Source organism: Natator depressus, chromosome 6 (assembly GCF_965152275.1).
Source record: "Natator depressus isolate rNatDep1 chromosome 6, rNatDep2.hap1, whole genome shotgun sequence".
Classification (NCBI taxonomy): Eukaryota; Metazoa; Chordata; order Testudines; family Cheloniidae; genus Natator; species Natator depressus.
Genome location: NC_134239.1, coordinates 76,688,011 through 76,703,010, shown reverse-complemented (window position 1 = coordinate 76,703,010; position 15,000 = coordinate 76,688,011). Strand labels below are relative to the sequence as shown.

At 41.1% G+C, this 15,000-nt stretch overlaps 1 protein-coding gene across 8 annotated transcripts in view; it reads left to right on the top strand.

The window, feature by feature from the left end:
* Nucleotides 1-15,000, top strand: part of CDIN1 (CDAN1 interacting nuclease 1) — a 205,323-nt gene that overhangs the window by 51,065 nt on the left and 139,258 nt on the right. Inside the window, exon 1 of one of the 8 annotated variants that reach the window (XM_074955769.1) lies at nt 13,969-14,020. The exons of the other annotated variants lie outside the window; for them this stretch is intronic. Coding sequence (XP_074811870.1) covers nt 13,978-14,020 — 43 coding nt within the window. The 5' untranslated portion in view covers nt 13,969-13,977. Of the gene's footprint in view, nt 1-13,968; nt 14,021-15,000 lie in introns of those variants that run through there. 8 annotated transcript variants of the gene reach the window in all.

The following is a 15,000-nucleotide window of genomic DNA, read 5'->3' as shown; positions in this document are numbered from 1 at the left end:
CTGACCATATGAATTAGTACAATCAGGACAGTATGTTCTATATAAACAGATAGGGGCAAACTCAGATCTCCTTTGATAGGGAGGTGTACAAGTGCAGTTCTTTGTCCCATAAAACATTTCTGGCTGCCCCTTTAAGTGGCAAGAAAGGAGAATAATGTCACATCAGCTATGCCTGAGTAGAGTTAATGGTTCTGAGTGATCTCTCATTCCAGGGATAATGGACTGCCCCATAAGTACCATTGTGATGAATACATTAGAAATACATGGGATAGTGGACTGTTGGAAACATCAGCCATAATATTCATGACACCAAAGGTCATAGCACGTGTGGCTTGTAAAAGCTTCTTGAGCTTATTGAATCTTTCTGGGCCATTGCAGCACTCCCTCTTTGTGCTGTGCATTGTCACGTCAAACATAAAAACATAGAAGTCGTGGAATACCTAAGAAACACTTGGGTGAGATGGAGAGAAAATTGTGTTTAGAGTGGGGTGCCGAGTCCTAGTCCTCACTCTGGCATTGACTTTCTGTATCACCTTGGCCAAATCATTTAAACCAGAGATGGGCAAGCTATTGCCCGTGGGCCAGATCCAGATCCAGCCCCTCAGGGCTTTGGATCCGGCCTGTGGGATTGCCACCCCCGTGGCGCCACGGGCCCCACGCCGCTCCCAGAAGCGGCCAGCACCACGTCCCTGCGGCCCCTGGGGGAGGGGGAGCAGAGGACACGCTGCCCTCACCTGTGGGTACCTTCCCCCGCAGCTCCCATTGGGCGAGAAAAGGGAACCGTGGCCAATGGGAGCCTCGGGGGGAGGTACCCGCAGGCAAGGGCCGCGCGCGTAGCCCTCTGCCCTCCTTCCCCAGGGCTGCTGGGACGTGGTGCTGGCCGCTTCCACAAGTGGCGCGTGGCCAGGGCAGGCTTCCTGCCTGCCCTGGCCCCGCTGTGCACCGCTGCCACCCTGAAGCCACTCCAGGTAAGCAGTGCCAGGCCGGAACCCACACCCCGAACCCCTTCTGCACCGCCCATCCTAACTCCCTGCCCTGAGCCCCCTGCTACACCTCACACCCTTCCTGCATCCCAGCCCTCTCCTGCATCCCAACCCCCTGCCCTGAGCCCCCTCCCCCACACCTGTCTGTACCCCAACCCCCTTCCCTTAGCCCTCTTGTACACCCCACACCGCTCCTGTGCCCCAACCCCTTGCCCTTAGCCCATTCCTGCGCCCCGCACTCCCTCCTGCACCCCAACCCCCTGTCCCAGCCCTACATTCATGGCCCTGCATACAATTTCCCAACCCACATGTGGCCCTCGGGCCAAAAAGTTTGCCCACCCCTGATTTAAACTCTCTCTAGACCAATTTTCTCATTTGTAAAGTACTTACCAACCCTTCAGGGTTGTTAAATAAAGTTTCTGGAGTAAATCAAGCTCCTCAAATGGAAGAGGCTATTTAAATGCTAAAGCTTTGATTCTGCCACCCTTGTTCACATTGAGTAGTGCCTTATCCACGAGTATTCCCATTGAAATCAATAGAACTTTGAGTCAGGTGAGGTACTGCTTAGAGTGAATGGCTTGTAAGGCAGAAGGGATGACTGTGATCATCTAACCTGACCTCCTCTATATCACAGGCATAGGACATTCCTGAATTAAGTTCCATTTGAAGTAGAGCATATCTTTTAGAAAAAACATCCAGTCTTGATTTTAAAATTGCCAGTGATTGAGAATCCACCATAGTCTTTCATGAGTTGTTCCAATGATTAATTACATTCACTGTTAGTAGAAATAAGGCTTTTTTTCCCCCAATGAATTTGTCTAGCGTGAACGTCTATCCACTAGATCTTGTTAGGCCTTTGCTGGATTGAAGAGCTTATTAACAAAGTTTTGTTCCCCTTGTATGTACTTATAGACAGTGATCAAGTCACCCCGTAACCTTCTCTTGGTTAAGCTAAATCGATACACTCCAGGAGCTCAGTCACTTTAAAGGCAAGTTTTCCAATCTTAAACAATTTCTAATTTTATCATTCACATTTTTCTGTTTAAATTTTCCCCCAACTTATTTGCCTAATTATTGCTTTCAGCTTTGTGAAACTGGCCCTTTTAAAGCTCCAAGTATATTACTGGTTTGGACTTTATTCTGTTTCACACAACAAATGTGATTGTCATGATCACTGTACCTAAGCTGCCACTAATTTTTGGTTGTGTGATTATTTCCTCTCTGTCAAGATGAGGTCTTATATAGAAAATCCCTGTATAGGATGCAGTACTTTGTGGGGTTAGGAAATAATATTTAGAAATTCCAAGGATGGTTTAGTACTGCAGCATGAGAATGCCAGCATGTGTCATTCAGATTGAAGTCTCCTTACACATTAGGGATAGGTTAGTCATCTTTTTCTCGAGTGTGAATTGATGGTCAGTAGCAGACACAAACTAGTACCCCATTTTGTGCTTTATTTGTTGCTGATCCATAAGCATACAAGATCACTTTCTTCTGGTGACTTGGAAACAGGTAATGTCATTTTTTACATAGAGTGCCACTCCCTCTCCCTTTTATCCACTTGACCCTTCTAAATAGATTATGACCATTGATTTTTAATGTTCCAATCATGTGAATATCACACCAGGTTTCATGAATACCAGCTAGCTCAAATTTGCTCATGAATGGACAATTCCAATTCCTCGTGTTTATTGCCAGGCTACTAGCACTGGTGTGTCAGTAATTAAAGAATTTATTCTCTCCCTGTCCTTTGGTGTCTCGGTTAACTTTGTTCTCGGCATCATGATTTTGTTCTAAATCAGTGCTCATTTGTTCCCTCCTTTACCCTCCCCTTGTTGTTTGTCAGCCCTCGAGACAGCCTTTATCCAAAAAGGTTGCTTCCCCTTTTACTGAGATGAAGGCCATCCAAACTTTACAGCACTCTCTTCCATAGAGGATGGACAGGTATTCCACAAAACGCTCTACCTTACACCACCTAGACAGCGGAGTAAGGGTGGCAAAAATGAGCCCTATCTAATTATTGTTGCCATGAGTTTGGGAGGATCACAGTACGCACAACAGGTATAGCCACAGCTGAGTTATGCATGTAGTTGAAAATGAATGTGAAGAAAATCCAGGACATGCAGGAAGATGGACAAGACACAAGTGATATGTTTTAACCAGTCCATAACTTTATTAGCTCATTGGGGAACTATCCAGCAGTAACTTGCCTAGTGCAAGTCATCCTTCCTTCCATAATCTATTCCACCCAGGGAAGGGCTAACATCAGCTTCCTGTCCCCTCAGTATCTGTTCCCATCTTGTTGCTGTGACCTCAGCGGCTCTCCCCTAGTTTGAGTGTTAAGGGATTAGCAGAAAGGGGAGTTGACTCCTTGTTGCACCAGATGGTAGGAGCCCCATCCCTTTTAAAGGATGCCTACCTCTAATTTCACTCCCAATTCTAGTTTATCAGGGAACCAGATCTAGAATGAGTGTTTGTGCTGGACATCTGTCACGTTGCAACAACTTGAGCTTTTCTTCCTAACCTACCCCACTGGCTCCTGGGGCAAAGGTGGAAAAACCCACCCTATCTCAGCCAATTTGGCAGTAAGTGGAAAAATTCCTTCCCAGTCCTAAGAAGGTGACTAGTTTATAGCCTGCAGTAGTCCCAAAACCCCAGTTCTGTGCTAATCCCAGGGCTAGGAGCTGCTGTTTTGAGCATGTAATGGTGCCCAAGCAGGAGGGAAAGAGCTTATATGCCTTCCTTTTGTGGGTATGGGAGCCAATGGACTTCTGCTGCTGCCCTTAGACCAGCTAATCATCTAGGATGCCCCCCCTCCCTTCCCCCTACAGTTTCACTTCCCAAACCCATGAAGAGGCAAAACTTCCTATGAGGAGGGATGGGGGAAAGATTTTTAAAGAAGCCAGAGAGCCCTCTTTCCCCTGCCACCCTGGACAAAGCCACCCTCCCCCCACCTCTGAGGTTGTGAGAGTGCATTTTGTTTATGCAATACTGTACAAAATATTTTGAAACTTTTATGGGTACCTTTCCTATTCCTGTACTTGTGAAGCTTGGTTGCCTTAGGGAGGGAGAAGAGTTAAAATTAGGGGTAGCTTCAAATGCCTCTTAAAAAGAAATGTAAAGTATGTTTTGTATAGATAGCTGTAAAAAGACTGGGTGTAATATTATGTTTACTATGGAGTTCACACTCAATGAGTGAAAGACAGGGGTGGACTAATAGTGTCCAAATCTAATGCAACCCCAGAACAAATTGTTGCAAATTGTGCAATCTGAGTCTGATACCTGAACTTTATCAGAAACCAGCTTCACCAGTATAGAAATACATAAAACAAAAAAGTACAGCAAAACCTTGCTGATCTGCACCCTTAACATTTCATATGAAAAGGCAGTCTTTCTCCACTTCTCAATTTTTTAATATCTATAGTAGATATAATGCATTGTGCAGGTTCATATTTTTAAGTATTTTTACAAAATATACGAAGTACATTTAGCAGTACAATGAAGTACAGCAAATTTAAAAGCTAAAATTGTCAGTTCACAAAATAAAGTGTATTTGAATACACTATTCTTACATGTGTATGTGTGTGCTTGTAAATTGTCATTTTCATGAATTTGAAGTGGGTCTTCCAGTTCTTAGTGAGATTCTGTGGTACCTCACTTATTAAAACAAAAACAAATATGTCCAAACACATGGCCTGACTACTGCAGGATGCAAAAAGTTAAACAGAAGCAGCACTGTCAATACAAATTTTCAAACACATGTGCCAAAAGTGCACAAAACATTGGAATCAAGCTTACATTTCCCCTCTCCAAAATCACCATGTGAGAAAACTGTCAGCATTCCTTTCCCTTTGTCCCCATCTCTCATCCTTGAGTATTGGTGATCACTCTTGCATCGTGTGCCTGTATAACAAGCAAGGATCAAATCCCCTTGCACATGGGACATCAACACACCTGAACCATTCGCATGGAGGCTGACTGACTGCTGCCTATCCTCCTCCTGCTCATCACCTTGGTCACAGTTATAAGTGTGTGTATTTTGTGGGCGTGAGGGGTTTGGGGTGGAGGTGACATCCAGTATGAGACACTGAGCTGCATCCTCTTCTTTGATATGACTGACTGGGAAGAGGTGGTGGACACAGCTGCTCCCCTCTTGTATGCCATGATACTGCAGTCAGAAATCCACTTCACAGTGCAACTACTACACAGCGCCAGTTACCTGGATGAGGGAGGGGTCAGACTGAGAAGCAAATGTGCAGTAGTGCTCCTGGTTCCTTTCCTGACAATGCTCTTCTGTTCCCAGTCCTCCGTGGCAGATGATAAATGTCTGCACCCCTTGGACTCCTTCATGTATCCAGTCTTTATGGTTCAAAGATTTGATCCCTGACTAGAGCCCAGATCTGTACAATTCTATGGATTCTGTCATAATGCACCTGTGATGATGCAGTGTACATTGACAGGTCAATGGTACCACACCTTTGATGTGTTGAAGGATGAGGCACAAAGTGTGCATATGTTAGCAGGCAAATGTACGCTCTGTTATGTGAGAGTGGGGAAAAAATGAATTATTTAAAATAAAATTCAGCCATCTTATTAGAAATGTGATGCTACAGAAGTGAAAATACTCCACACTCCATCTTTAATAAGTATTCCTAATGTAGGTGATAGTGATGATGTAAGTAAATAATATCTCTGTTTAGAGATTCCCATGCTGACATACAAGGAGTTTAAATTTTATTAACTCTTAGTCCATCAAAGCAAATAGATCCATTGTAATATGTGTACTGTGTAATCATACTTGCCAAAATTTGGTGATAATTAAAAGCACTCTCTTTACTGGCTATGGTTTCCAAAATGTGCAGTGTGTGTATTTTGAACTAGGTAACATACACTGCAGTGTTCACCTGTATAAGAAAGTGTGTATGTTTGTTGGTTTAACTCCCCATTTTCTTCTTCTTGCTTTCCATCTCTCTGTCTTCCCTTGGCAAGTGGGTTGTTGAAGCACTTTAAAAGAAGCAATTGATGCCACAAGTGCTCTGCTCACCTGTTCAGTAGCAGCATATAACCTATGCATTTTCTTTGAAGTCATACTGCCGAAACTTAGTGGAGCAAGGCTGGCAGCATTGACTTATTTTTTAAGCCATGTTGCTACCCACTAAGGAAATCATAGAATCATAGAATATTAAGGCTGGAAGAGACCTCAGGAAGTCATCTAGTCCAATCCCCTGCTCAAAGCAGGACCAACACCAACTAAACCATCCCAGCCAGGGCTTTGTCAAGCCAGGCCTTAAAAACCTCTAAGTATAGAGATTCCACCACCACCCTAGGTAACCCATTCCAGTGCTTCACCACCCTCCTAGTGAAATAGTGTTTCCTAATATCCAACCTAGATCTACCCCCCCCCCCCCATCTACAATGAGACCATTGCTTCTTGTTCTGTTATCTGCCACCACTGAGAACAGCCTAGCTCCATCCTCTTTGGAACCCCCCTTCAGGTAGCTGAAGGCTGCTATCAAATCCCCTCTCACTCGTCTCTTCTGCGGATTAAATAAGCCCAGTTCCCTCAGCCTCTCCTCATAAATCATGTGCCCCAACCCCCTAATCATTTTCGTTGCCCTCCACTGGACTCTCCAATTTGTCCACATCCCTTCTGTGATGGGGGGACCAAAACTGGATGCAATACTCTAGGTGTGGCCTCACCAGTGCCGAATAGAGGGGAATAATCACTTCCCTCGATCTGCTGGCAGTGCTCCTACTAATACAGCCCAATATGCCGTTGGCCTTCTTCGCAACAAGGGCACACTGCTGACTCATATCCAGCTTCTCGTCCACTGTAATCCCCAGGTGCTTTTCTGCAGAACTGCTGCTTAGCCACTTGGTCCCCAGCCTGTAGCAGTGCATGGGATTCTTCCTTCTTAAGTGCAGGACTCTGCCCTTATCCTTTTTGAACCTCATCAGATTTCTTTTGGCCCAATCATCCAATTTGTCTAGGTCACTCTGGACCTGATCCCTACCCTCCAGCATATCTACCTCTCCCCACAGTTTAGTGTCATCTGCAAACTTGCTGAGGGTGCAATCCATCCCATCATCCAGATCATTAATGAAGAGTTGAACAAAACCAGCCCCAGGACTGACCCGTGAGGCACTCCGCTTGATATCAGCTGCCTACTACACATCGAGCTGTTAATCATTACCCATTGAGCCCAATGATCTAGCCAGCTTTCTATCCACCTTATACTCCATTCATCCAATCCATACTTCTTTAACTTGCTGGCAAGAATACTGTGGGAAACCGTGTCGATATATCACGTCCACTCCTTTCCTCATATTCACAAAGCGAGTGATCTCATCATAGAAGGTAATCAGGTTGGTCAGGCATGACTTGCCCTTGGTGAATCCATGTTGACTGTTCCTGATCACCTTCCTCTCCCCCAAGTGTTTCAAAATGGATTCCTTGAGGACCTGCTCCATAATTTTGCTGGGGACTGAAGTGAGGCTGACAAGTTTGTAGTTCCCTGGGTTTTCTTTCTTCCCTTTTTTTAAAATATGGGCACTATATTTGCCTTTTTCCAATCGTCCGGGACCTCCCCCGATCTACGTTTTTTCAAAGATAATGGCCAATGGCTCTGCAATCACATCAGCCAACTCCCTCAACTCCCTCTGGACCCATGGACTTGTGAACGTCCAGCTTTTCTAAATAGTCCTCAACGTGTTCTTTCATCACTGAGGACTGCTCATCTCCTTCCCATACTGTGTTGCCCAGTGCAGCAGTCTGAGAGCTGACCTTGTCTGTGAAGACCGAGGCAAAAAAAGCATTGAGTACTTCAGCTTTTTCCATATCATCTGTCACTATGTTGCCTCCCCTATTTAGTAAGGGTCCCACACTTTCCCTGACCACCTTCTTGTTGCTAACATACCTATAGAAACCCTTCTTGTTACCCTCCACATCCCTTGCTAGCTGCAACTTCAATTGTACCTTGGCTATCCTGATTACACACCTGCGTGCTCTAGCAATATTTTTATACTCCTCCCTAGTCATCTCTCCAAATTTCCACTTCTTGTAAGCTTCCTTTTTGAGTTTAAGCTCACCAAAGATTTCACTGTTAAGCTAAGCTGGTTGCCTGCCATATTTGCAATTTTTTCTGCACATCGGGATGGTTTGTTCTTGTGCCCTCAATAAGGCTTCTTTAAAATACAGCCAGCTCTCCTGGACTCCTTGCCCCCTCATATTAGCTTCCCAGGGGATCCTGCCCATCAGTTCCCTAAGGGAGTCTAAGTCTGCTTTTCTGAAGTCCAGGGTCTATATTTTCCTACTCTCCTTTCTTCCTTTTGTGAGGATCCTGAACTCAACCACTCATGTCACTGCTGCCTAGGTTGCCACCCACTTCCCCTACCAATTGTTCCCTGTTTGTAAGCAAATTAAGATTGTCTCAGCAAATTATGTAGACTCAGGCAACAAAAGTGAAGGAGAAAGAGGAGGCTTTAAGAAAATGTACAGTCTTGCTCTTCTACACTACATAATGTGTTTGTATTAGGGCTATAAAGTGATTGTTTTTAATATCACGATTAAGATTTTTTTAAATCATGATTAATCACAGTTTTAATCTCAGTGTTACATAATAATAGAATACCATTTAAATATTTTGATGTTTTCTACATTTTCAAATATATTGATTTTAAATTACAACAGAATACAAAGTGTACAGTGCTCACTTTATATTATTTTTGATTACAAATATTTGCACTGTAAAAAAGATAAACAAAATAAGTAGTGTTTTTCAGTTCACCTTATACAAGTACTGTAGTGCAGTCTCTTTATCGTGAAAGTGCAACTTACAAATGTAGAATTTTTTTTCCCATGACTGCACTCAAAAACAAAACACTGTGAAACCCAGTCCTACTTCTTGTTCAGCCAATCGCAAAGACAAACAGGTTTGTTTACAATTATGGGAGGTAATGCTGCCCGCTTCTCACTTTCATGTGACATTGTAAATAAGCGGGCATTGAAAATTAGAGAAGGCCTTAAGTTGAGTCGGACATTACCAGAGTCTCTGGACCCTTAAAAAGGATATAGCTTTCATTGTGGGCTTCGGACCGCAATCTAGTGTCCAATCCCAGCGCACATTTGAGGAAAGAGCTCAAGGCTTTGAAATCTCTACACAAAATAGCATGAGTACATGCTTTTAAAAGTAAATTTTGCATTTTTGAATAAAAAACTCATCAGCTGGATATCACACTGAGCCCCTGGCAACAAGTGTACAGCTTACTTGATACTGCTCTGGGAAATTCCTTCATAATCAGGAAGACCATGTGGACCATGCAGTGCTAGCCACTCGTGTCTGTTTACCGGCTTACTGCAATTCTAAAATAGTCTACAATTAGACAGTTTATAGTTCCTTCTAACATATTAATGATATCCATAGCATATTCTTCAAATAAATTTGCAAATTGTAACAAAATTCTCTTTGTTTTCCCAAAATTGGTTTTAATCACTTGTAGAATTAATTCTACAGCAGGAAGGCTTAAAACACCACAGTTATGTCTACATAGAAAAAGCTTTAATATATTAATGGTTAACATTTACATTCTTACTGATGAGCTTTAAAATTATTATTGTTTATACCTAACTAGGTGCAACACTTAAAATGCATTGTGCGTATGGAGCTATAAAAAGAAACTAATGGGATCTAGGGCTGACAAAGTAGTATCTAGGAAAGAATCTCATGGAAGGGTGAAATTGAATGTGGTAACTGTAATTATGTAAAAGGAAGTCTATTACTTTATGATAAAGCTGTCAAAATATTGATTGGGTACTCCCACAAATTGTACAGAAGATCAATAAAATTAATACTACGTCATAGGTGGGGAATATAGGAATTCCATTTTGACCTTAATTTGTGATGGAGATGTTCAAAACATATTTAATAAATGGATTATGGCAAATAGGATTTTCTTTTCTTTTAACTGAGTCATAGTTTTGAGCAAATACTTTCATTTATGAATTATAGTGTTGGTACCATTAGAAAACAAAGTGTAATGTTTATCCACCGTCCAGATAAGGTGCATTTTGTTCCATTGATGACTCAATTCTTGGCCTCTTGACTAGAGACAGACCTACCTTACACTGTGTAACTAATGTTGAGTAGAGATTCACTGAAGTCACCATAGGTGGTATTTTAATTGGTATAAGGTAGCGATTTCCTCTCCCACCAATTTACCTTATCTCCAACTATTTGAATGTTCAGTCTAAAACCTCTCTCCTCAGTCAGAGAGAGGATGCAGAGGTACCTCTTCAAAGAGAACATGGAGACTATCCAGCCAAGTTTGTCCCCCTCACATGATTTTTTTTTTAATGTGATGGGAATACCTGACCATGTATAATCAAATTTACTTCAATTACTGTAAAAAAAATAGTAAAAAACAATATTGGATATGGTTCCCTAACTAGGGGCCAGAACAGGTCTTTGGAAAAATGTTTGCTCTTATTGTCTCATCATCACCCCCTTGCTTTTGCAGTGATTCTTTGCCCTCATTAAAGTAATATAACATTTCTTAATGTCGGAATCTCCATACAGGAACAGTTAGTGGTTTATTATTTTTTTTGTTTGTTTTATTCGAATTATGATGGTGCCTAGAGGCCACAGCCATGGATCAGGGCCTTATTGTACTAGGCACAGTATAAATACAAGATGGTCCTTGACCTAAAGAGAGTTCAGTCTAAGATGAGAGACAACAGATGGACATAACAAACAGAAAGGGGAAGCATAAGGAAACAATATTGGTCTGCATGATAAGCAGCAGTCATATCATATTAGGGACTAGATTCGTGAGGAGGACTCGGGTGCTGCAGGGCCAAACATTGCAGGGCCGAGCATTGCAGCATCTAACTTTAGGCAGCCTGGTAACTAGTAGAATTCACAACCCTGAAGTAGGTTACCAGGTTTCCTATACAATGCAGAGGGGAGAGTTAGGCACCTGAAAAGGGGATTCACAGAAGTCATCAAGCTGAGCAGGTAGTTGCCTAAATATCCAGAAGGAAAGGCTGAGAAGAGGAGTGTTGCCTGAGCACCGCCCCTCAAATTCTGGGTTGGAGTGAAGCACTTACTGTATTCAGGATTCACAGCCATGATACCTCTCCTTAGCAGGTTAGCTCACTCTCAAGAAAAATGGAGTCGGATAAAATACTTAAATATCATTGAGTCAAAGAGAGGGAGTGATGCTGTAGCCTAGTGGTTAGCACACTCACCTGGGAAACCCAGCTTCCAGTCCCTGCTCCAGTGAATATTTCAGTATTTCTGCACAATGTGGAACAGCTCCATCTTGACCCACCCCCAGAACACCCAATAGCCCAGTAGTTAGGGCACTCATCACAGAAGTGAAAGACCTAAATTCAAGACCTCTCTCTTCATCAAGCAAGGTAAGAATTTGAACTTGGGTCTCCCATGTTATAGGTCAGTTCCTTAACCACTGAACTAGTAGAGTAAAAGGGGAGCATAAGCACAATAACATCATTTTCTGAGGGCCCTATTTGGTAGGTGTGCTTTTAGACAACCTCTGAGCATGTTCATCGAAGTGGCCCCTACAGGTGAGAGAGGCACCAAGCTGGTGGGTGGCATATGGACTTAGGCAGCTAGATATAGGCAGCTGCATGCTCAGCAGCACAAATTTAGGTACCTAGGGGGCTTTACCAGTGGAAACTTAGGTGTCCACAGGCTTGAGCAGCTGTTGAGTGGTGGTTTTGTGAATGCCAGTGGTGCTCAAATGTTGGACTTTGCCACCTAAAGTGGCAGTTAGGGCCTTGGGTTGGTGTATTCCTGAAGGTTTCATCACAAGACATAATCTTTAATGCCTAGAGACTCCAGGACAATCCTGGAGGGTTTGCAACCCTATTAGGCCTGTAAATCCCTCTTGTGAATCTAGGTCTAGCTGTCTTATCTTTCTTTCATAATTCAGTGTACTGTCAGTGTCTGACAGTAGCCAATACCAGCCGCTTCAGAGGAAAGTGAATGCAGGAAACCCTGCAGTAGACAGTTATGGAATAACTTGCCCACACAGATTACCCCCCCACCCCCCAAACCAGATACTTAAGGGTTGTCTTATTCACTGAAACATAAGGATTTATATCCTTTCCAAAACTGTTCCTTTTTTTCTTAATCCATATTATTTTTTGCTCTTATGTTGATAACTATATAAATAACCAGTCTTTTTTTTAATCCTGCTACGCACTTGGCCTTGATATCTTGAGTTGAGTTTGAGACTAATTGTACATTGTATGCAAAAGCCTATTTATGAGCTTTAAATTAAATTAAATTTATTTGAATGCCCATTTGTTATTTTATTGAGACAATGAATAATTTCTATACCAGTCATCCTTTTATCTCTAAGGAGTCCTTTCCTATTTGTTTCCTCCAAAATAAACGCACCCAGTATTATTAATTTCTTCTGATTTAAAAATATTTTCAGGCTACCAACAATTCTTGTTTCCAGTCTCTGAACGCCCTCTATTTCTGCTATACCCTTTTTTGAGATATGATGACCAGAACTCAACACAGTGCTCTGGGTGAGGGCATGCCAATGTTTTGGGTGGTGGTTTCCATCCCATTCTTTAATCATCTTAACTAGAGCTGGTCAACATTTTTTTTTACAGGAGTTTTCTGTTTTAGAAAAACAGTTTCAGCAAAATCAACATGTTTTTTCAGGAATGTATTGATTGTGACAAATTTTTTTATGGGAAAAATTTGAAATGTTTTGGTTTTGTGGGAAAAGTTGAAACATTTTGTTTCAGATTTTACATTATTTTTATATTATATAAAATATTTTAACATATATATAATGTATTAAAGTAAAAACAAAACATTTAAACACTAATTAACTTTCATCAGAATTTTCATTTTACAGGAAATTTTGGCTTTTTGAATACTGAGTACTCAGATGCAGCTGCAAGATCACTACCTAATTTTGTAACTCTGAACATTTTTCCTACTCACTATGCCCTCTGTTTTCTGGGTCATTAAGAAAGACCTTAAACTGTTCGTACTACAGCACAATATGGCACCTCACGTTAAACTTTTCCCATGATGAAACCTCGCCATATATTCTACTCATAGCCAGTTTCTAATCCACGACAGTACTTTGCCTCTCACTCCATGGCCACTTCAGTTTCCATAATACCTTCTTCTGAGGGACTTTATCAAAGGCCCTTTGAAAGTCCAATTATATTATTCTTTTCTTTTATCCACTATTTTATTGATCTTCAAAGAATTACTGTAGACTAGTGATTGCACAACATTTCTTTGCTTCAGTCCTTATGCTATCATGGTCAATTAAGATTTTTTAGGTCTGTTTTTAATTATCACTTCAACCAATTTATCACGTGTTTGGAGTAAGGTTTATGGTCTGTAATTCCCAAGATCCCTTAGCACCTCATCTAAAAATACATACAGCATTAACATTTATTGTCTTCCAAAGCTCTGTATGTTGTAACTGATTATAATTTCCCAGGACCGTGAGTTGCACAAATGAAAAAGTAAATGTTACCCACAACTTTTAAGAGAGATTTTGTATTAATGGGAAAATCCGTATACCAATCTATTGAAGATGTGTACGGTGTTCTCACGATATGTAATTACCCATGCCAGAGGTTACAGCAATGTGTATAGTGCTGCAAAAAAAAGTTGTCAGTTTTTAAAACAACCTTGCCTTTGGATATCCTATTAGTTTATAAAATGCAGTAGAATGTTTTTAAATGTATAATTTTGTTGCAAATGAACTTACTGCTTCATTTATCTAGCTTAGTGCGGTGGCAGCAGCATGATACACTACTGTTTGGTAGCAGTAGATTCAGTGCACTTTAGTGTCCACATTCTTTGCTGGTAGAGTCTGGGTGCACTGTGGAAAACAGATTTTGTTCTCTAGGATAAAGGGATGCTTGTCTACATGGCTCACAAAACCATTCATCTATTGCCTGATCCTTGGAGCAATGCTGGCATCTGTGATGCTTTCTGGCTGGAGTTGCTTCCCTGCCCTTCCAGTTGGAGGTAGGAGACCATATTTAACCAGTAGGCTAGGAAGAAAATTGGAAGCAAAATTTTATTTAAAATTCTTTTGTGTACCTTTATTAAAAAGCAACATTTGTGAATTAATATTTTTACCCTGAATATAAACTGTTACACAACATATTTGATAATTTCATGGTTTTATTCCTTTAGCATGATTATTAATATTTAGATCAGAGGATTTTTGTTCGTATCTGACAATGATTTAAGAGGATTTATTGTTAATGCAGGCTTTTCCTAAATCAGCCACTTTAATGACCTATCTATACCTTTTTATCAGGCTTTCACAGTAGGCAAATCTTCAGTTCCTTATTTCTAAAACATAATTCAGAGCAGTTTCAACTTCTTTTATTGTTATATATCTTATGCTAGATGATATGTGTTATATTTAGGGAAAAATTTATACTTAATCTTTTCAGTGTCAGCTGTCTATCGTTGAACTTGTGGTAGCAATCACAGTAACATAAACATTTTGGTGGGATTTCACTTGATTTAGGTAAAAGATTAAAATATTTTAAAATATCAGCTTGCTGCTGGCATACCAAATCTGTACAATGTCAGCATATCAAAATAAAGTACATTCTTTTCCTTTCCCTCTTCCCTCTCCAGAACTGGACTTTGTACTATTTCATAATAGTCTGAACTTGTCCAGATTTTGATTTAATACAATACCCTGCTTAACAGCAGTGATGAGGACTTTGCTTTTGTTAATAACTAGTTTCCAGATTTATTTTTTCTGTAATGCTGCATACAAGCAAAATATAGGTCATACACTTGTATATATATCACACATTGTTACACCAGCTGGCATGGTGACTTACAAAACCGCATTACCTAGTTATGTGTAATTTTATGATATTCTCAACTGCCGAGTGACATAGTGTGAAAAAGCAGTATATAAATTAGCAAAGTAACTTTTCCTGTCTTGTTGTTTTCACTTAGAAAATATAGAGATCTCTGTA